Below are 20,778 nucleotides of genomic sequence, written 5' to 3' on the forward strand. Positions count from 1 at the left end.
GCACGGCCAAGATGGCGGCTTTACGGCCGTGTCGTCATAACAACGGGCCGCGGGCCGGCCGCCCGCAGGGGCTCGGCGGGGAACGGCGCCCGGCGCGGGGGTTCCGCGCTGAGGAGGTTCCGGTGGGGAGGGGGGGGGCAGGGGGGTGCTGGCGGCTGAGGGCTGCGCGCCCCCCCCCCCGTGTTTCAGCGCCGCTCCCCCCTCCCGAGCGGGCTCCGGATGCGGCGCGCGAGCCGCCCAATGGCCGGCGGAGCCCTCTGCCTCCCAGCCAATAGCAGCGCGCCCTGCTCGGCTGAGCGACCAATAGCAGCGCGACCCCCACGAGCGCCATCCGTCGGCGGATCGCGCGGCGCCCAACGGGGAGCCGAGCGCGGGGCGGCGCGGGCCAATGAGCGCGCGGGGGCGGCGGCGTGGCCCAATGGGGGCGGGCGGCTGCGAGCCGTGAAGCCATGGCGGAGCACCGGGAGCAAGGGCAGGAGCCGGGCGGGCGGCGGCGGCGGTGCCGGCGGCTGGAGGGCGAGGCGGCGCGCTCCGTGCTGGGGGCGGCGGACACGCTGCTGTTCGACTGCGACGGCGTGCTGTGGCGGGGCGAGGCGGCGCTGGGCGGCGCGGCGGCGGCGCTGTGCCGGCTGTCGGCGGCGGGCAAGCGGCTGTGCTACGTGACCAACAACAGCAGCCGCACGCGGCAGGCCTACTGCGACAAGCTGCGGCGCCTCGGCTTCCCCCCCGCCGAGCCCCGGCACGTCTTCGGCTCGGCCCACTGCGCCGCCCGCTTCCTCCGCCAGGCGCTGCCGCCCGGCGCCGCCGCCTACGTGCTGGGGGGCCCCGCGCTGGCCGCCGAGCTGCGGGAGGCCGGGGTGCCCCACCTGCCGCCCGGCCCCGCCGCCCTGCCCGGCCCCGCGCCCGCCGACTGGGCCCGGGCGCCGCTGGAGCCGGCGGTGGGCGCCGTGCTGGTGGGCTTCGACGAGCACTTCAGCTACGCCAAGCTGTGCCAGGCGCTGCGCTACCTGCTGCGCGGCCCCGACTGCCTGCTCGTCGCCACCAACCGCGACCACCGCCTGCCGCTCGAGGGCGGCGCCGCCATCCCCGGTGCGAGATGGGTGCCAGGGGGTGGGGGGTAACCGGGTGTACGGGGGGTGTCCGGGCCGGGGGAGGGGTGTTTAGGGTGGCCCCAGCCCCTCCAGCACCCGGTGGTCCCGTTTCTGGTTTCCCGACCCCCCCCCGCAGCCCTCCCTGGGGCAGCAGAGCCGCCCCTTGTCCCCTGCCTCACCGCCCTTTGCTGTACTTTGCTCCCCTCTAATCTCACGTCAAACTGCATTCCTGCAGGAGGCTCTCGGGTTATTCGGGGTGTCCCGTCCCCAAAGCACTGCGGGGTTTTGTCTGGGTGCCGCCGCTCCCCTGCAGCTTCTAACGGGCGCTGTGGCTTCTCCCCGCAGGGACCGGCTGCCTGGTGAAGGCGGTGGAGACGGCGGCGGAGCGCGAGGCGTTCATCGTGGGGAAGCCCAACCGCTACATGTTCGACTGCGTGGCCAGCGAGTTCGACATCGACCCCGCGCGCACCATCATGGTGGGAGACCGGCTGGACACGGACATCCTGATGGGCAACACCTGCGGCCTCACCACCCTGCTCACCCTCACCGGGGTCACCACGCTGGAGGAGGTGAAGGGCCACGAGGAGAGCGACTGCCCCGCCAGGCAGAGCCTGGTCCCCGATTACTATGTCGATAGCATAGCCGACCTTCTCCCCGCTCTGGAGGATTAATAGAGCAGAACGCCGCTTTGGCAGCGGGCTCCCCGAGGGGGGCCCCAGTCAGTCACCTTGTGGCAGTAATGTACTCACTCTGATACCACCTGAAGCTAGCGATCCTTAGCCTTTTAACCTTTCTGTCCTCTCGATATGATTTTGTTTACATCTCGGTCTTTTAAAATGCACTTTGAAACAAGGAGGGCATTATGGCGTCACACGAGTCTTGCGGGTTTGGGGCTTTTTTAATGATAAGTATCACGTGCATCCAGACGTTAGTGATGCTCCATGTCGTGTTGTCCTCTAGGCTGAGTTGAGGGAAGTAGAGCCAACTGATGTGAGGAAGAGAACCCGGCAATTTGCAGTGTGTCCTCTCCTGGGCAGGCTGCGGCTCAGTCTGGTTTATTCAGGGAAATGACTTTTGGAGTGTGTAGTAACTTAGCAGCTGTGTTTGGAAGCGATTGCAGGGGCTGACGGAATTAGTCTTTGGCCTTTGATTGACTTTTTGGGATGGGGTCATGTTCAGCAGCACAGCCCACTGTAAGCGTGACGCCGGGTCGGAGGAGCTGTAAGCAGTCTCCTCGTGTGACCGCTACGAATTGCACTTGTGATGCAGGTTGGGGCGATTGGCTCACAAAACACAAAAATGTCTTCTGTATCCTGTGTTCGTCCCAGTGTTGGGTGTGTGTGTAAGGTACGTGTACGTACAAGAGCTCCCCCGATCCTAACTATAGATCAGAATATATTTAAGGTATAAATCTAAGTATAGTATATGGTAATATATCTCCTTCCCCAGAAGGGGAAGGTAAGAGGAATGTACGTCACCGATCCCGGTAGTTTGAATTCTCATGAGCTTTTGCGTGCGGTGACGCAGAAAGCTTTTACCACATAGGACTGTCCCTCACTACTGCTGCTCCCCAGAAGTATCCGGATGGGTTAGACACCACCTTGGTTCCTGTATTTCCCTGCTGCCTCAGCATCAAAATAGCACCTGCCTTGGCTTTAGCTGTCGGGTGTGAGTCCAGACTCAGTCTGTAGAGGATGGATGTGGTACCCGCGTTACAACTCTCTACCAAAATAAACCTGAAGGAGTGCTGGCTGTGTGCAACAATAGCACGGGCTTCCTTTAAACATCTCATCTCAAGATCTTCCTTGTGTGTCTGGCCGGGCACCAGTTGCTTGCCTGAAGAAGAGTGCTTGCTTGCTCAGGTGATGATTTTAGCTAGATCTCTAGGTACGTTTTAGGTGATGCGCAGCTCAGGCTATGGGATAGATTTTTATGCGGGCTGAATCAAAGGCCACAGCTCAAAGCTTTTGTATTACAGAATTAAGAAAATTATATATGCAAATAACACTTTTTTTCTATAGATTCAACTATTGGTAGTTACATTTAAGTGCTGCCCTTCCCTCATCTGCCAAAGTTCAGTTGAGTAGCTCTAGCCCTAGCGATGCCGTTTCCTTCCCCTCGGACACCAGAGACGCGTGGACTTAGCACTGTGTTTGTAGAGCGATAGCCACAGCTCGTTGTCTCTGTTACCACAGTGTTAGCTGGATCTTTCGTAACTCGGGGTTGTGTAAGGAAGCAAGAATAATCTCTTCCCTGTTCTTGTCTCCAGCTAGAAGGCTTACAGAAGTCACAAAAGACCTCTCCCTTTAGCTGGGTAACACGGAAATGGACGTTAAGGGTTTACTGCAGGTAGGGTCTGACTCAACGGTGTGTTCTTTAATCCACTTCCTGCCTCTGGTGCTTTTGATTTCACAATTTGTCAGGTACACCAGTCCATGCCAGGTGGGGCGTTCAGCCTCCTGCAGCAGCACGCTGTCCCTGCTGAGGACTGTGCACTGTTCAAGGCAACCGTTACCTCGATTCCCGTGTGCTGAAATGTGTTGGTGAGAGTGTCACTCGTGCTGCACAACCGTGTCAACTTCCCAACGGTTCTGAACCCACTACTTGAATTCACATTAAACTTGCAAACCTGCTTTTCCCTTGCATTGTCTCATTTTGTGGTCTCTGTGCGTGCTTTGGTGCTGCTGTGCTTTGTGGAAATTCCGGGAGCTAAGGACACATTTGTGCGTGCCATCTGTACTCCTTCTGTAGAGTATTAGCAAAAGAAACAAAGCCAACCCTGGGCTACGTTTGTCAGATCTTCCCTTAATAGATGCCACGTGGAGGCACTCTGTTGGGGTTTTCCTTGCCTCCGTGGGGTTGGTTATGTTTGGCTGGCAGGTCTCAAAAATAAAAAGTTGTGTCAGGGGCTCCTGGGCTGGCAGGAGAAGTAAGTCTGGCCAGCTCTGTTCCCCGTGGGGTATTTCTCCTTGCAGGAAATGGGTGTTAGCATGAGGGCAGCTGGTGCTGGGATGGGACTTTGCAGCTCAGATCTTTCCCCTGGGTCTGGATGAGGCAGGGTCTGGAGGTGGGACACGGGCACCTCCGCAGCCAAGGCTTGCGGTGCGCCAGCCCGCAGGATAAACAGCTGGCTTCGGCCCACGGAGCTCGGGCAGCACAAAGTTCGTGCTGAAACGTAGAAATAACCGATGACAAGGGCAGCCTGCCACTGTTCCCTATTCATTTCGTCTCGTAATGAGACTTACTCGGTCCTGCTACTGGGGACTGCCAGCAGGGAGGCCCCGCACAAAGCCCTCAATTATGCTCCACCTGCATGCCTCCGTGTGGCTTGCCAGGTAAGCAGGAAGAGCGTTTTTTGTACCACTGACAGGATCCCTCTGCAGCCTCGGGTCCCCCCCTCCTTCCCCCTGCCCCTGCAGCTCTCAGGTTTCGCCCTCCTCGCGGGTCTGAGGCAGGAGCACCTGGCTGGGCGCTGCTTTGGCCGCAGGGACCACGTTCACGTTTTGCAGCTGCGTGCCCAAACTTCTCGGGCACGTTCAGAGCCCAGGACCATGCACAGCCTGCGTGTGCTCCGGAGGCAGAGTTGCAGGAGCGAGGGCCTCATCTGAAGCGAGGATGGAGGGCGAGAGCAGCACCAGCAGCGCGGGCCCTGCGGTGAGTTCCCCTGCGCCCCAGGGATCACAGCAGAGCCCTCCCGCGGTGCCTGCCTGGGGCTGAGCTCCTGCAGCTCCCGTGGTGCGGGTGAGGTTGGTTCCTCACCTCTCTGGGGCCTAACACCGACTTCAGCCCCCTGTGAGGCAGCTGGGTCTGCCAGCAGGGTTTCCCTGCAGGTGCTGTGCTCACACGGTGTCGGATGCTGGGGTAACGGGGGAGCAGAGCTGCCCCACGAGTCGGTGTTTCTGTGTCTGTGCGCTCCTTTCCCACTGGGGGGGATTTTGTTTGCTATTGGGGATCTTCCCAGCACAGTCGGGGCTGTCACATCTGACCGGGACTGATGGAATCATTCCCGCAGCATCAGGGGGAGGCTGCAGAGCACTGAGGTCGATGGCTGATGGGGGCTCGAGGAGCCTGCTCGCTGTCTGCCTGCAGCGAGCCGAACCGCAGGAATTTATTGAGTTTCTTCGTGCCTCGGAGAACTGAAACATTATTTTTTTATGGCAGAGAAGTGTTCATTTTAACTCCCGTTCTTCCCTCGTTTTGCCTTGGCCCCCAGGACAGGAGGCTGGCAGCACCATTCCCGGGTCCATCCAGGACGTTCTGGATCATCCTGGCCGTTGCCTTGCTCCTTGCAGTCGTTGGCATCAGCACTGGGGGGATCCTCGGCTTCGGCCCCAGCTCTGCCCAGGTGAGGGGTGCAGGTTGGTGCAGGAGGGGTCCTGCCTTGGGGCGCGGGGCTGGGTTCAGCCCAGGCTGTGCTGCAGGCACCGAGCTGAGCAGCTGCTGCCTCGCTCAGCCCTGCCTGAAATTAGAGGAGCTGGAGAGCATCGTTTGTAAATATAGACCCAGGCTGGCATTTTGCTGCGCGGGCACGTCCCTGCGAGCCCCCACGCTCTCACAGCACGCTGCGCCAGCTGGGCAGGCATCGAGCCCGGGCTGCGAGGCCGTGGTGGCCGGGGGGACCCAGCAGAGCTTCCCTGGTGCGGCACCGGGCAGGGGGGCTCGGGGACACCACGGTGCAGGACGTCCTGTCCCCCCCCCGGGGTCAGCAGGGTCCGGGTGGGGACACGGAGGTGCTGTGGGTGGTTGCTGGCCGGGGCTGCCCTCGCTGTGTGCCCAGGCCGGCTCGCAGGCGGTGCGGGTGATGCTGCAGGGGGAGCAGGACCCGCCGAGGAACCAGACGGCCCTGGTGGACGCGTCCAGGAGCACCGTGACTTACTACATCACCTCGCGCAGCAACCGCAGCGCCGTCGTGCTGTACGACAGCCAGAACGTGAGTGTGCCTGAGCAGGGAAAAAAAAGCAACCTGCCCCTGCTCCCCGTCCCCCTGTGCCCCCAGTACCACACAGCCCCGGGGGGCACCCTGGGGACCAGCAGCCACAGCCTGCCCGGGATGCTCCCCGTGCTAAGCGAGGCGCAGCCGCGGTGGTTGCTGCACAGAGGAGGCACGAGGCAGGGCCAGGGAGGGATGCCCACGGCTGGGCTCTCGAGGGAGCGTGCTGCCTGCTCTAACAGGGCACGTTTTATCTCCCAGGGCTACGTCTGCTACCGGCCCGCGGAGCAGCACGCCTGCTACCTGCGCAGGATGGAGCCCGGGGACCGTGAGAGCACGAGGGGGACTCTGAGCACGGCTGAGCTGAGAGTGAGCGATGGGCACGGCCGGGGGGTGCCTGGAGGGAAGGGGGGGCTGCGCTGACCGCCCTCTGCAGAGGGGCTGCCTTCTGGGCAATGCTGCTCCAGGCAGTGCTGCTTCGGTTCCTGCTCGGTGCCGGGCTCTGAGCGACTCTGGGAGCACGCAGACAGCTCCTGGTTTTGTTGAGAGCCTGCCTGCTGTGAGAAAGAGCAGAGCTGCAGGTCGGGAAGGGGCTCCGTCCCACAGAGGTGAACAGCAGGGCTTTCAGAGAGCCCAGTCCCGCTGTATTCTGTTACCTGCTCAAAATTCTGGGGAACAGAGAACAAAGAGGGGTCTGTGAGCAGCTCACAGGAGGTGAGTCACGTACCCAGCCCCTCTGAACAAAATAGTAACGGATGCACAGGGGGTGCTCTGTTTCAGCAGCCAGCTGCCTGCTTTGGTTGTGCCCTGCCGGCTGCTCCCCCCTTCCTAGGGGCTGCCGGGGTCCCCCTGGTCCCTGCTGGATGCCACCCAGCAGGGGTGCGAGGAGCCCTGGCTCCCCAGGAGATGCAAGCTCCTGCCAGGTTCTGGGGCTCCTTCAAGAAAGCTCCCCAGCTTCCACTGAACAAAAGCATCTCCAGGGGGGCTCTTCTGGGTGTCTTGGATGTGCGAGCAGGGCTGGAGCTGAAGGCAGGGAGGGAGGCACAAGGTGCCCCAGGGGAATTAACGGGACTCTTTCCTCCAGGACGAGCTGCTGCTGCAGCAGAATAACCAGACCAAGTACTACCGCGAGTTCCTGGGCATCCTGGCGGGGCAACAAGTGGACCCCAGCGGCCTGGGGGAGGCCGTCCAAGCCCTGTGCGAGCAGACACCCATCTTCTGGGTGAGGAGAGCAGGGGGTAAGTTGCATTCAGAATCAGGCCCTTGTTCAGGGATCGCTGCCCTGCCGGCTCTCACCCACAGCCTGCAGCGAGCCGTGCTGCTGGCACCTGCGGAGCTCTCCTTCTGGTCATACCCCAGCTTTAATGAGTGGTCATTCCCTCAGGCGTTCTCTTTCTCCGGCTCCCTGGGGACTTAGCTGCAGGTCTGCAGGCATCCCTCACCTCCTTTCTGCCCTCGCTCATTTGGCAGGTCCGGGGAAGCAGCGGCTGATCTACCTGTGCATTGACATCTGTTTCCCGAGCAACATCTGCGTGTCTATCTGCTTCTATTACCTCCCCGAGTAAGTCCCGCAGCCGCAGCTGCCCTCTCGCTGCTCTACATACTTGAACTGGATTCCTGAAAAGCCTCTGCTTTCAACAAGGTAACATCCACATCGCCCGAGGGCTGCCTGCTGCTCTCACGCTGCAGTTCAGGAGAGTTTAGGAAAATAACAGGACTCTGCTCAGCACCGGCGGTACAGACGCTTTATTGCAGCTCTGCTTCAGGGCTGCATCGAGTACGTAGCTACTAGGAGACCTAGACAGGAACCGCGGGGAGTAGCTCGTGTTTGCTGGCCACGCACCCTGCTCGACACGAGGTTATTAAACTTGTCAGGGGTGGCTGGTTTCATAACAGCACAGCGCTCCAAGTCAGGCTGTGAAATACACTTGGAATAAAGGGGTTGCAAAACAAGAAAACGGCGACTTTTCCTCTGTGCAGCCGACTCCCGTTAGGCTGATTTTTTTTCCACTTTGGGGTACAAAACCATCACGGGGCTGTTGGCAGCAGCCTCCGCAGGGATGCCTCCAGCTGCTCTGCGCCCAGCTGCCCTCTGTGGCCCCGTGCCTCCCCTTCCCTTTTGTCCAAGTGGCCTCTCTGCGAGGCCGAAGCTGAAGCCTGGTCTCGCTCCAGGCAGATGCTGCCCCTGCAGCAAGCCCTCTCCCTCCAAGGGGACAGCACTGAGTGCCTGTCTCATGCTCCAGGGAGGGTGCTGGCTGTTTTTAGACAAGGGAAAACAAGCAGAGGTCCTTCCTTTCCCCCACGTCACCGTTATCCCAACACGCTGTCGTTGAAGGCGAGGCAGACGACTGCTTTCTGGTGGCCGCTGTATTCCCTCTTGATCTCTCCTGTCTCCACGCACCACAGTCTGGCCAAGTTATCAGAGGAGGCTGCAACAGAAGGGAAAAAGAGAAGGAGGAGATATGGTGTTGCCCTTCAAACTTTTTTTTTAATTAGAAGAAAGGTTGTCCTCTTGCTTCATTCAACAGTTCTGAGTGCTGTTGATGATAGGCAAGGGAGCTGTGCAGAACAAGACACTCAGGGCATTTTGGTATTAGTTGGGATATTCAGCTCATCACAGAGAAGTTACTGTGCAAATTACACAGGTTTTGAATGGGCTATCATGCTGCAAGTACTGCAGGCAGCATTGCTAGCAGGCAAAATAAACTGCACGCGTGAGGATCACCTGTCCATTTTAAACAGGAGGCAACAGCTGCCCTAGTACAGCACAGGCTGAAAGCTGGAGGGATTTTGTGCACTGTGCGGTGGGCAGGAGGCTGAGGACTCTAGCAGAACAGTTTTCTGTCCTCACACACACATCGGGGTTTGGCAGTGTCTCCCCTAGAGAACCTCAGTCCTGTGTCAGTGCCTGGCCCCATGGGCAGCGAGCTGTCGGTGTCCCACCTGTGACAATGTACTGGGAGTCCCCGGAGAAGGCACAGTCCCACATCCAGCCACGAGAGGTTTCCCCTGGGTTATTGCTCTTAATGCTCAGCTCTGTCATCAGAGAGAAGTTTGAAGTCCTCCAGATCTTACACGTCTGGTCTGCAGAACACGTAGCCAAGAGCCTGCAACGAGACACGCACGGGTAACCCAGTTAGTCACCGTGTGCCTAAAGCCTCTCATTAGTACGGGTCTGGAACAGTAATAAAGCAGAGAGCCGTGCTCTTTGTAATCAGATTTTTTTGGCCTTGTATTTTCTGCCTTATGAGTTCAAACTGGTGAAGGAGCACACCAAGTTCCCCGCTTGCTCCTGGAGATCAGCAAGTGGAGCCCAGCGCCTGGCTGGGAACCCACAGAACACTGTGGGACCACAGGGACACCCCTGGGACACCCGGACCACCACCCCATTCCTCCCGGGGCCCTGCAGCACGGAGCCCAGAGCCAGGGGCACGGCTGCTCCCGTCGGGGCCAGCAGCCACTCACGTGGAGTCGGGGCTGAACTTGCACTGCAGGGCGTAGCGGTTGTGCGCCGGGATCTTGGTCTTGGGGATCAGCTGGGTCACCTCCTCCCCGATGCCACCTGTCAGGTTCCACACGTAGCAGTTTCCCTGCGGGGAGAGGGGGGGTCTGTGGCCGGGCTGGTGGCCCCCACCCGAAAGCATCCTGGGCTCCCTGCGCCCCACCACAGCGCAGGAAAACTCCACGGGATGTGGGAACGGGGAGCTCTGCCCACGTGAGGATGTCCCAGGCGGAGCAGCCCACCCGTACATCGCACCCCACGGCCGAGGCTGTCGGAGCTCACCGAGCTGTTGACGGCTGCCATGTAGCTGGCGTCGGGGTCGATGTGCACCGAGTTCACCGAAACTTCGGGCTCTGGAATCAGCTGCTCGTTGTGGTCGGTTTTCAGGTCCCAGATGTGAATGGCACCGCTCTGATCGCCCACAATCAGCTCAGCCTGCAAAAAAAAAAACCCAGCAACTTCTGGGAAATCCCCCCAAAAGAGCAGCCCCAGAGCATGTCCCTGCAGCACCAGCTGGAGCCTTGCTCTGGTTTTAAGCACCAGGGTCCTCCTCTGCCTGACCATTCCCAGCACAGAGCTGGGCCTCTGCTCACCACTGGGAATGGTTTCGGAGCCCCAGCTCCCAGGCAGCCAGCAGCCTGCTGATCGCCCTGAGCACCGAGAACAGGCCAGGCATCAATCTCGCGTCACGCTCTGCAAAAAGGCTGTTTACCTTTGCAGAAGTGTTTGCTAATCTTATAAACCCCAGAACAGGCAGCAGGTGCCTAATTTGCAGCGCTGTTGTTCAGCCGCTGCTCCAAACAACATCCACAGAGGCCAAATGACTTTCAGCACGTCTGAGAAGCAGGCATGAGGATGCAGGTTGGCCAGAGAACAACTGGAGCGCTCAAGAGCGTGCAGACACCTGAAAAACATGAGCCTAAATAGGTTTTTCTCTCTCTCCCCTTCTCCGAGAGGGTAAGGACAGGAGCCAGCCGAAGGGCAGGAGTTCTGGCTCCGATCCCCGCTCAGCCCAGCAGACAATGCTGGCAGCTCTCCATTCAAACCGGGGCTTTTATCGACAGACTCGCACTGCCCATGATTTTAGCAGAATCCCTAGAGGAGATCGGGTCATCAGGCACAGATGATCCTGTACCCATGAGCAACGGCCTGTTTCTGGTGAAGACAATCCTCCCTCGATATATTTAGCTGACTGTGCAGTGCAGAGGCGTCTTCTGGACGCCGCAGTCCTCAGCCCACCCTTAGCAGGTGCGAGTACAACTGCTATGCTGAAGCCATCACGGCTTTACCCAGGCTGCGAGAAATCCCTCTGAGAACTGAGCCAGCAGCGCTGCAGCGAGGAATGGCACAGAGTGGTGAAGCTGCCTGAATAAACACCGCCACCTCTGGGCTAATTAACTCTGGCCTGCTCGCAAACCAACGCTTCTCCTGCAACTCAGCAGCATCATGGTCAGGGATTAGTTCACGTTTATCATCTCCGTACAGCATTTGTTTCGCTGCAATATGTTCTCACAGCACTATGGGAGCATCTGCAGCATTTGGGTGAAGTCTGGTCCAAATAACCAGCATCAAACTCAGGATTTGCAAAACTGAACCCTTGCAAAATCAAAAGCAAAGAAACATTTCTGTTACTGGTCTTTTTAAAAAGATCTGCTCTCAAGACACATAAACCTTGCACTGCCACGTCTGCAACTCCAACCCTGCAGCCCTGTGCATGCAGAACGGACTGGATGTGCTGCTAACACTGCACTGAGAGGCACCAATTCTCACTGCCATCTCCTCTAACACATCACACTCCTTGTTAGCTGTGTTTCCTCAGCCCAAGCAATCCCCGTGGCAGCTTTTGAACCAACCGGTGGCTCCCCAGCAAATCCAACAGGAGTCACACAGGGAACTGGGGCTGTGAGCCTCTCTGCTTTTTCTTGCTGGCAGTGCTAACACCCTTGGTTTGACTCATGGGGTGGTCCCCAAGGGGTGGGACGAGAGGCTGACAGCCACTGCGCTGCCTCAACAGCCAGCAATTAGCACAAAGAGCTCAGCAGAGGCACCCACACACCACTCAGCCTGCAGCAGGTGCCAAACAAAAGGGGTGCGAGCCCAGGATGTCCACTCACCCACAGCCCCTCTTGGGGGGCGTTTGCTTCCCTGCGCAAGGCAGCAGCAGGGATGTGCTCTGCCTGCACCACGAGGCTGTCCCCACACCAACCCCAGCCCTTGGGGCACGAAGCTGTCACTGCTGGTCCCGCAGTGCCACCAGCACCCCCCAGCCCCCGGGGGCCGAGCATTGGGGTGCCCACCACCTCCTCCAGGCACAACGGCGGTGAGGGGCTAGCAGGGACAGAGCTGTACGGCTCCAAACCTGTCTGCGTGTGGCTGTGAGCTAGCGACCATCTCTGCATCACCTTGCTGAGAGCCTGCTCCCACCGACCTGCCCCACGCAGCCAGTGTCACGCGTGTTTTCACCCCGAGAACACGCCTTGCTGCAGCTGCCAGCACAAAACTGCAGCCCCCCGGCTTCCCCAGGAGTGATGCTGGCAGCACGAGCTGGGAAATCGCAGAGGAGATGACACTCACCTGGTTGGGGTGCAGGCAGACACAGTTAATGGGGGCGTTCACCTGGAAGATCCGCTGGCACTGGAGGTTGCGGGACCTGCAAGGGAACGACCTGGATGTGCCGGAGCTCCCCGGGGCACCCGCGTGGCCCCATACCGGGGGGGGGGGAGCGCGGCCTCCCCAGCCCCACCTGAGGTCCCAGATGCGCGCCATGCAGTCCTCCCCGCCCGTGTACATCCAGCGGCCGTCCTCGTGGAAGCCCACCGAGGTGATGTTCTTGCTCACGCCGTCGTAGTTGATGACGGGGTTGGGGTTGTTGGAGTTGAGGTCGTACATGCGGATGTGCTGGTAGCCTGCGGCACCGGGCGGCGCTCAGCGGGGCTGGAGGGGGGGGGACAGGGACGGGGCCCCGCCACCGCCACCCAAACCCCTGGGCTCACCTGCGGCCGCGATCATGCTGCGGTCAGGAGTGATCTCCAGCGCGTTCACCTGCTGCGGTGCCGGTAAGGACGGGAACGGCACCGGGACACCCCGGTAACGGCACCGGGACCCCCCCCCATGCACTGGGACCCTCCGGTAACGGCACCGGGACCCCCACCACGTACCCCCTCCGTTACCAGCACCGAGCTTTCCCCCAGACCCACCGGCTCCCCCCGGTAACAGCACCGAGCCCCCCCCATACCGGCCCACCCGGTAACGCCACCGGGACCCCCCCCATGCACCGGGACCCCCCGGTAACAACACCGAGACCCCCCCACACACCACGACCCCCGATTAACGGCACCAGGACCCCCCCACACACCCCATCTCTGCCCCGTTCCCAGCACCGGGACCCCCCTCACCCCCCCCACCCACCCACCCACCGGCTCCCCCCGGTGCCACCCCCGGTCCCCCCCCCCCTCCCGGTGCAGGATACGGAGTCCTGGTGCTGCACGGTGCGCGTGCAGATGCCGCTGTGCGCCTGCCAGAAGCGCACGGTGTGGTCGTACCCGGCGGTGGCCAGGATGACCGGGTCGCTGCCCACCGTGCCCTGCGCCGCGTTCATGGCCCCGCCGCCGCCTCCCCCCGGTCACCGGCACGCTGCCCGCCCCGCCGCGCCCCGCTCTGCGCATGCGCCGCGCGCCCCCCGCGCACGCACCCCGCGCCTCTCCCGCCCCGCTGTCGTCACGCGAGGGGCGTGGCCGTGCGCATGGAGGGGCGTGGCTAGAATGGGAGGGGCGTGGTCTGCGCGGAGGGGGCGGGGCTGGGGAGGCGGTGGCACCGGGGGGGCACCGGGGGGGCACCGGGGGGGGGCCGGGCGGGGGGCAGCGGGCACCGGGCAGCTCCCGGTGGGCGACAGCGCTCGGTGCGGGCGGGCCCTTTAAGAGCGGCGTTGGGGCGGGCTCGTGCCCGCGCCCGGTGCCGGTGAGGGTGGGCGGAGGGAACGGGGGCTTCAGCGGAGCGGCACCGGCACCGGCACCGGGACCGGGCCGCCCCCGCCGCGCCGTGCCCGCGGGTCCCGGCTGTGTCAGGTGAGCGGGGCGCGCTCCCGGGGGGCTGCGGGCACGGCGCTGCGGCTGCCACCGCCACCGGGGAGCGACCGGCACCGGGCCTGGGCGCGGGGGGGGGGGTGAGCCCCGGGACGCCGCCTCCCCGTTAAATAACGGGAGGAGCCGGCAGCGGGGCAGGGCGAGGGTCTCCGGGCTGCCCCCCAGCCCAAGGGGAGGTGACGGTGCCGGGGATGGCACCGCAGCACCCCCGGGAGCTGGAATAACGTGCGGTGAGCGCCACTGCCCGCTCCCCGGGGGCACCTGGTGCTGGGGGGGGGCCCCCGTGGCCGTGCCCGGTGCCCACCACCCGCTGCCCATCGCTTCTCCCCCCGCAGGTGCCATGGCCACCCCGTGATGCCACCTGGCAGGGCTGTCCCGTGAGCAGCCCCCATCCCGCCGCCCTCGGAGGTGACACCGGAGCACCCGAGGAGGGTGCACGTGGGGGCAGAGGCAGGTCCCAGCACCAGCCCCCGGGGCACGTGAGGTAGGGGGGGCACCGGAGGTCTCAGTGCCCGTCCCTGCGGGGGAGCAGGGTGGCAGGAGGGGTCTCGCCGTGTCCCCTTCCTCTGGGCCTCACGCGGGTCTGTGGGGTGCCCTGCCTCTCGGGGTCTCGCTCGCTGCCCTGCGGCCATGGCCTGCCAGCGGAGCACCAAGCTGAACCTGCTGCGCCTCGCCGTGCTGCTCGTCGTGGCCTTGGCCGGCATCAAGTTCCTCCTCCGCGACAGGTGAGGTGGGAGCGGGACCGGGACACAAGCTGGGGGAGCCCTGTGGGGTCAGGGAACCGGCGGGGGTCTGCGGGGAGCTCCTGGGCCGTGCCCACGCAGGGGCTGGGTGCCAGGGGCAGGTGGTGCATCCGTGCCCATCAGCCCTGCTCTGCTCCCTGCAGCTTGACCCTGGAGCTGCACAGGCACATCCCCAAGGACAGCGGCTTCTGGGGGGACACGGGTGACACCGGCCAGGGCGCCGGCCCCCGGAGCCAGGCTCTGGAGCTCCCCGTGGCAAAGATAACGGCCCCGAGGCAGGGCCCCGGGCAGCAGGGCCCCAAGGACAGCAGTGCCACCGAGATGAGGCTCGTGCACCTCGACCTCAAGGGAGCTGCGCCCAAGGTCTCCTACCTGGAGCAGGTGAAGGCGCTGGGGACCAGCCAAGTGGGGCAAGGCTGGGCCTGGCTGTCCCCGCTGACACCCGCACCCAGGGGTGCCAGCAGGCTGAGCCCGCCCTGCTGTCCCGCAGCTCTTCCCACTCCTGTCCCGGCTGGGTGCCAACGGGGTCCTGATCGAGTACGAGGACATGTTCCCCTTCAAGGGCGAGCTAGAAGTCCTCAGGTCTCCGTATGCTTACAGGTGAGCTGGGGATGGTGCTGAGCTGGCCGAGGGGATGCTGGCACCACCAGCACCAGTCTGGATGTGCCCTGCCTGGGCTGTGCCCGAGCTGTGCACGGTGCTGCAGGCAGACCTGCTCCCTGCTCTGCTGGGTCAATATTTGTGGCCCCAAAGCCAAGTCCTCATAGGTATGGGGCAGCAGGGAGACCTGGGGCAGGGCAGGATGCTGGAGGAGGAGGAGGAGGAGGAGGAGGAGGGAATGTCCTTGTGCCCATGTGGCCCGCACTGAGGCTGTCCCTGCCCTCCCCAGCGAGGAGGACATCGACTGGATCCAGCAGCTGGCGGAGCTCCACAAGCTGGAGGTGGTGCCCCTGGTGCAGACCTTTGGGCACGTGGAGGTAGGGGCCGGGAGCATTTACTGGGGGGGGGACAGGACGGGGACACCGAGAGGTGGAGGGGGGCTGTGTCCCCAGCACCTGGCTTGGAGATGGATGCGTCACTGGGTCCGCGTCACTGGGTCCGTGTCCCCAGCCCTGTTCCTTTATCCCTCCTTTTTGGCCCACGTCTGGCCCCCACGGGGGGTTTCCTCCCCGCGCAGTTCATCCTCAAGCACGAGAAGTACCAGCACCTGCGGGAGGTCGAGCGCTTCCCCAACAGCTTCAACCCCCACGTCCCGGACACGCTGGCGCTGCTCAAGAGCCTCCTGTCGCAGGTGATGGAGAAGCACAGGCGCTCCTCCTGGATCCACATCGGGGCGGACGAGGTGGGCTCTGCGGGACCCCGGGCACCGCCGGCTGCCAGGCCTGCCCCGAGGCGTGCTGAGCACCCCCTGAAACCCCAAATCCAGGTCTTCCACCTCGGGGAGGGGATGGACTCCAAGAGCTGGATGAGCCACAACAGGGGGGACGTGGGCACCATGTACCTGAAGCACATCAAGCAGGTGCTGGGCTTCCTCGCCGCGCGGTACCGGGGGCTGCGGGCGCTCATGTGGGACGACATGCTGAGGAAGATCAGCACGGGAGCCCTGCGGGGTGAGAGGATGGGGACAGCAGCACTTGGGCATCTTGGTGGGGGTGTGAGGACCCCCAGGCACCCTCCTGCTGCTGGTCCTGATGCTGATGGCCCTGTCCCTGCCTTGCAGAGTCTGGGATAGCAAAGCAGGTCTCGCCTGTGGTGTGGTTCTACGCGCCCGACTTCGAGGTCGAGCAGATTGGTAAGGTGCCGTGCCAGGACCCTGGGGTGGGGAGAGGGGGGGGACACGACCCCGTGGCTGGTGGCACTGCTGCTGTAGCCACCACACTGAGCCCAGCTGGCCCCCAGGATGGTGGCATGGGGTGGCACAGGGTCTGGTGCCTGTCCCTGCCATCCCGCTGTCTCAGGGGTGATGCTTCCTGCTCACCTCGGCCACGCTGGCTCCCGCTTTCCTTCCAGCCCCGAGAAGCCCCCCTGTGCACAGGCTCCTGCTTTGGGCAGCGCAGCCCCTGGCAGCTGGGGGTCCCTGCCCACCCCGTGCCAACCCCACACCGCTGAGCCGCGAGCGTGACCCCGCTCCCCGGTGCCGCAGGGCAGTTCCTGGCCAAATACGCGGAGAGCGGCTTCGAGGCCGTGTGGTTCGCCAGCGCCTTCAAGGGCACCACGGGCCCGGCGCAAGCCTGGCCCCCGCTGAACCACCACGTGAGGAACCAGCTCAGCTGGCTGCGGGTGATGCAGGCCGTGCCGCGCTTCGCCCCGCTGCGCTTCCAGGGCATCGTCCTCACCGGCTGGCAGAGGTGGGCGCCGTGCCACGCGTCCCAGCCCCACCGCCCAGGGAGCCACGCACGAGGTGACAACACGGCTGTCCCTGCCCCGCAGGTACGACCACTACTCGGTGCTCTGCGAGCTGCTGCCCGTCGGCATCCCCTCCCTGGCTGCGTGCCTGCAGACCCTGGTGCACGGTGAGCGGGGCCGTGCCCCTCGTCCACACCCTTCCAGCATCGTTGGAGCCCCTTTGGCTGCCGGGGAGGGGGCAGCAGGGCTCCCCTGGTGTGGTGTGGGGTCACCTGGGTCCCCTCTCCTCGTCCTCCCCAGGGGGCTTCATGGAAGAGACGCGGAGGAAGGTCCTGGATGTGCTGGGCTTCCAGAGCCTGCAGCTGGAGCAGGGCACGTGGTGTGTGGCTGCGGCACGGAGTGGGGTGCCCTGGGGGGAGCAGGGAGTGCTGCCCCCAGCCCTGCAGGGTTTGGGGGCTCACCACCCAGCCTGGAGCCGTGGCTGGTGCCGTGCCACGTGCTGGGCTCTCACCTCTCCTCCACGCTTTCCCCGCAGTGAGGGAAGGGGAGCTTTCCCCGGCGTGGAAATCTATCACATGGTGGAGCAGGTAAACGGCCACCTGAAGGAGAGCGTCCAGAAAGCCCTGGAGGAAGAGAGGTAAGGGCGGTGGGAGGGTCTGGCCGTGGGGCCGGAGCGGCGGGGCCCTGCAGGGTCTGGGTGGCCCCCTGCCCCCTGCACCCCCCCTTCCCTTGTGCCTCCCCAGCGGCATCAAGGGCTGGTTCAGCCCCTACCATCGGAAGCACCAGTTTGGGAACCCCCGCAACATGGAGAGCTTCGGCAGCAAGCTGCTCAAGTACGTGGGGTGCCGGGGGGCAGGAGCAGCCCCGGGTCCCCCCCCCCCCCACTTTGAGGAGGTCCCAGTCTCGCCCTGGGGAAGCCGGAGCCAGCTCTCACTCCCTTCTCCCTACCCCAGGCTCCACGAGGACTGGGAGAGCCTGGTCCGTGAGCTGCGTGCCCAGCTGGAGAGCATCTACTTCCCCGACACGGTGGAGGAGTGGATGGAGGAGAACGTCAACCCCTACCTGGACCAGCTGCGGGACCTGGTCCGGGATTACCGGGCCATCATCCGCCTCAACGCCCGCCCCAAGGCGTCCTAGGGGCTGTGCCCCCCCCCCTGGCTCCAGCTGCCCCCCGGGACTGGGCTGCAGGAGCCCCGGTCAGGGTTTGGTTTGCTGGCTGCACCCCCCTCCTGCTCGAGGCATGGCTGCTGGTTGTTTCCTACTGCACAGAGAGCTCCTGCGCGCCCCCCTCCCACAATAAAGTATTTTTGTAGATGCTGCTGGGTGATGGAGGGGGGCACGGCTCTGCCCCCTCCCCGGGGGAGAGGGAGGGGAAGCAGGGGCAGGGATCAGCCCGGCTGGGTGGGGGGGGGACCCTGCTTCTCTGTCCGGGGGGGGGCTTCAGCTGCTCGGGGCTGGGGCCCCTTTTTCATTTTCAGGCACCGCAGGTCCTGCCCCAGCCAAGGTGGCCGTGCCTCTTGTGGGGGCAGCCCTCGATCCTGCACGGGGGGAGTCTGCACGGGGTGGGCGTCCTGCAGCAGGGGTCCCAGCGAGGGGTCCCGTGCGGCGGTGCCCCCACGTGCCCGGCCCTGCTGCAGGGGGAGGCGAAGGGAAGCCCCCCCCGTGCCCACAGCTCTCCCTGTCCTAACGCCGGTTTGGGCTCCGCGTGCACAGGGCGGTGATGTGGATGCTTCACTGCACATTGTGCTGCTCCGTGAGGACCAACGAGGCTTGGCAAGAGCCTGGAGGGAGCTGCAGAAGCACGGGGCACTCTGGGGCTCCTGCTGCCACAGCGTGGCTCACGGGGGGGGGGGGGCACACAGCTCTGCCACCCGTGTCCCAGTGCGGTCTGGTGTCCTGGGGGCTGCCCCATCCCCGGGTGCTGGGTGGGAAAGCCTTGAGGCAGAGGGCTGGGGGTACAAAGGGCCCTTTGCTGAGGAGCTGTGTTGATGTCCTCGAGGGGTGGCAGACCCCAGGGAAGCCCTGACCTGCCGGGGCAGCCCGGGCACGTGCAGAGCCCCAGCCCCCAGCCCCGTGGACCCCCGCAGCAGCTCAGGTCCCCGTGCGGCCGCGCACCACCAGCCTGCGGGATTAGAGGGCAGATTAGGCGGCGTCTCGTGCTGGAAACCCAAATGTCCTGGATTGGAAAATGGGGGCAGGGAGAGGAGAAGGACCCCGCTGCCCCCGAGTCAGCCAGAGCCGGGGGCTGCAGGGAGAGGTGGGGGCTGAGGAAGGTGCCTGTGGCTCCAGCTGGGCACTGGCCCACTGGCCACTGGGGTGGGCCAGGGGCACTGCGGGGCAGTTGGCTGTTGGTCTGGGTGTTGCCTTGTGCCCCCCATCCTTCCCCCTGCCACATGGGTCTGTGGCTGCCTGTCCCCGTGCCCTGCACCCCGTGGGGCTCTGCAGCTGCCTGCCCTATGCAGCCGCCTGCTCGCTGCCCCGCTGCGCCCCAGCTGGGTGCCAGCTTCTGGGCACGCACACCCCAAGGTTGATTCTCCAGAGCTGGGACCTCAGCAAGCCTTTTAGGCTTTAATTCGCCTGGCAGAGCAGAAATTTGTCCCCGACTTTGTGCAGGTGCTGGCAGAGCCTTGTCCATCGCTGCCCCATTGCCCAGGGGCTCCCCAGCACCCTCCCGGCCCCGGCCCAGCCGGGCAGCCCCCAGCACCTTCAGTGCCTTCGGGTCCTTCAAGCCGCAAAAAAAACGCCCGGGGACGAAATGTCACCGGCCATTGTGTCTGCACAGGCGGAAAATTAGGCAGCAATCAGGGCTTTATTTGCGGGAACCCAGCAGCTCCCCCGGCCCGCTTCCCTCCACCAGCCGCCGAGGGGGGGACTGCAGGGGCCGGGCAGAGCCGCGGGACGGGGCCCTGGGACGGGGCCTCCCGGCGGGCACGGCCCCCCCGGCCCTCCCCCGGGTGCCGCAGCCGCACCGAGCCCCCCCCCCCGCCATCCTTACCCCGCTCCGGCCGCACCGCGCCCCCCCCCGGGAGCCCCTCTCCGGGAGCCCCCAGCCCCGGGCACCCCCCCGCGCCCCCTCCTCTTCCTCCCCCCGGACCCCCCCAGCCCCCTCCCCGCGCTCCCGGCGCCCCCCCCCCCTCTCCCGCCGGGGCTCCCGCCCCTCCGTGCCCCCCCCCTCTCCCCCGTATTTCCTCCCCCTCTCCGCTCCTGCCGTGCGCCCCGGTGCGGCTCCCGAGCGGCCGCGGTGCCCCCCCCACGTTCCCGGTGGGGCCCCCCCCGCCCCGCCGCGCCCCGCCCCGCCCCGGGCGCCCGCCGCCGCCGCCGCCCCCGCCTCCGGAGCGGGCTGGGGACTGGGGGGGGGGGGGCCCCGAGCCGAGCCGAGCCGAGCCGAGCCGCGCCAGCCGCCCGCCCGCCCCTCGCCGCGGAGGATGCTCGGGCCGTGAGCCCGCAGCCGGCAGCCCCGGCGCCGCGGAGCCATGGGCAAGGACCAGGAGCTGGTGCAGGCGGTGAAGGCGGAGGACATCGCGGCCGTGCAGAAGCTGCTGCAGAGGCCCAAACCCGGCAAAGCCAGTGAGTGCCGCGCCGCGCCGCGGGGACCGGGCCGAGCCGAGCCGAGCCGGGCCGGGCCGGGCCGGGCCGGGCGGGGGGGCGGCGGAGCAGCGGGCAGCGACCGGCAGCGGCCCCGGGCAGGGCGGCGGGGGGGGGGCGCCGGTACCCGCAGCCCGGCCGCCCTGCCCCTCCCCGGCTCCGAGCATCCCCGGTGCGGCGCGGTGCGGTGCGATGCGGGGCGGGCGGGGGCCCCCGGGCATCCCCGGCGGCGCCCCGGGGCTCGGCCCGGCTGGGGGCGGGGGGGGTCCGGCGGGGCCGCGGGGGGGGGGGGGGCGGGAGGCGACGGCGGAGCGACCCCGGGAGCCGCGCGGGTGCTCGGAGCTGCAGGGGCTCGGCGGTCCCGGTGCAGCCCCGCAGCGCCTCCCGCACTGCCCGCGCCCCGGAGAGGCTCCGAGCCCCCCGGGGAGCCGGGCCGGGCCGCTGCAGCACTGGGGGGGGGTCGGGAAGGGCAGGGGGGGGGGCATCCGTGCGCGTCTGT

At 64.9% G+C, this 20,778-nt stretch overlaps 5 protein-coding genes across 6 annotated transcripts in view; 4 read left to right on the forward strand and 1 right to left on the reverse strand.

Annotated features, from left to right (window-relative positions):
* Positions 1-449: 449 nt before the first annotated feature.
* PGP (phosphoglycolate phosphatase) lies at positions 450-3,734 on the forward strand. The gene is made up of 2 exons (XM_032197735.1): positions 450-1,089; positions 1,437-3,734. The coding sequence occupies exons 1-2, from the start codon at positions 450-452 to the stop codon at positions 1,760-1,762; spliced, it is 966 nt and encodes a 321-aa protein (XP_032053626.1). The 3' UTR covers positions 1,763-3,734.
* A 972-nt stretch (positions 3,735-4,706) lies between these two features.
* Positions 4,707-7,586, forward strand: BRICD5 (BRICHOS domain containing 5). The gene is made up of 6 exons (XM_032197736.1): positions 4,707-4,745; positions 5,305-5,436; positions 5,869-6,021; positions 6,283-6,390; positions 7,106-7,259; positions 7,492-7,586. Exons 1-6 carry the CDS (start codon positions 4,707-4,709, stop codon positions 7,584-7,586), a joined length of 681 nt encoding a protein of 226 aa, XP_032053627.1.
* A 166-nt stretch (positions 7,587-7,752) lies between these two features.
* On the reverse strand, positions 7,753-13,137 carry MLST8 (MTOR associated protein, LST8 homolog). The gene is made up of 8 exons (XM_032197959.1): positions 12,993-13,137; positions 12,517-12,568; positions 12,267-12,429; positions 12,098-12,173; positions 9,806-9,958; positions 9,487-9,611; positions 8,965-9,128; positions 7,753-8,450 (listed from the first exon to the last, which is right to left on the reverse strand). The coding sequence occupies exons 1-8, from the start codon at positions 13,119-13,121 to the stop codon at positions 8,332-8,334; spliced, it is 981 nt and encodes a 326-aa protein (XP_032053850.1). The 5' UTR covers positions 13,122-13,137; the 3' UTR covers positions 7,753-8,331.
* A 1,098-nt stretch (positions 13,138-14,235) lies between these two features.
* Positions 14,236-17,981, forward strand: LOC116495286 (hexosaminidase D-like). Its single transcript, XM_032197684.1, has 13 exons — positions 14,236-14,330; positions 14,492-14,729; positions 14,839-14,948; positions 15,238-15,325; positions 15,526-15,690; positions 15,775-15,958; positions 16,069-16,140; positions 16,492-16,696; positions 16,779-16,861; positions 16,995-17,073; positions 17,230-17,331; positions 17,438-17,527; positions 17,648-17,981. The coding sequence occupies exons 1-13, from the start codon at positions 14,236-14,238 to the stop codon at positions 17,829-17,831; spliced, it is 1,695 nt and encodes a 564-aa protein (XP_032053575.1). The 3' UTR covers positions 17,832-17,981.
* A 2,108-nt stretch (positions 17,982-20,089) lies between these two features.
* Positions 20,090-20,778, forward strand: part of CASKIN1 (CASK interacting protein 1) — a 30,570-nt gene continuing 29,881 nt past the window's right edge. For both annotated transcript variants that reach the window (XM_032197807.1, XM_032197809.1), the window contains exon 1: positions 20,090-20,261. In XM_032197807.1, coding sequence (XP_032053698.1) covers positions 20,168-20,261 — 94 coding nt within the window. In that variant the 5' untranslated portion in view covers positions 20,090-20,167. The remainder of the gene's footprint in view (positions 20,262-20,778) is intronic.

Source organism: Aythya fuligula, chromosome 15 (genome assembly GCF_009819795.1).
Source record: "Aythya fuligula isolate bAytFul2 chromosome 15, bAytFul2.pri, whole genome shotgun sequence".
NCBI classification, from domain to species: domain Eukaryota; kingdom Metazoa; phylum Chordata; class Aves; order Anseriformes; family Anatidae; genus Aythya; species Aythya fuligula.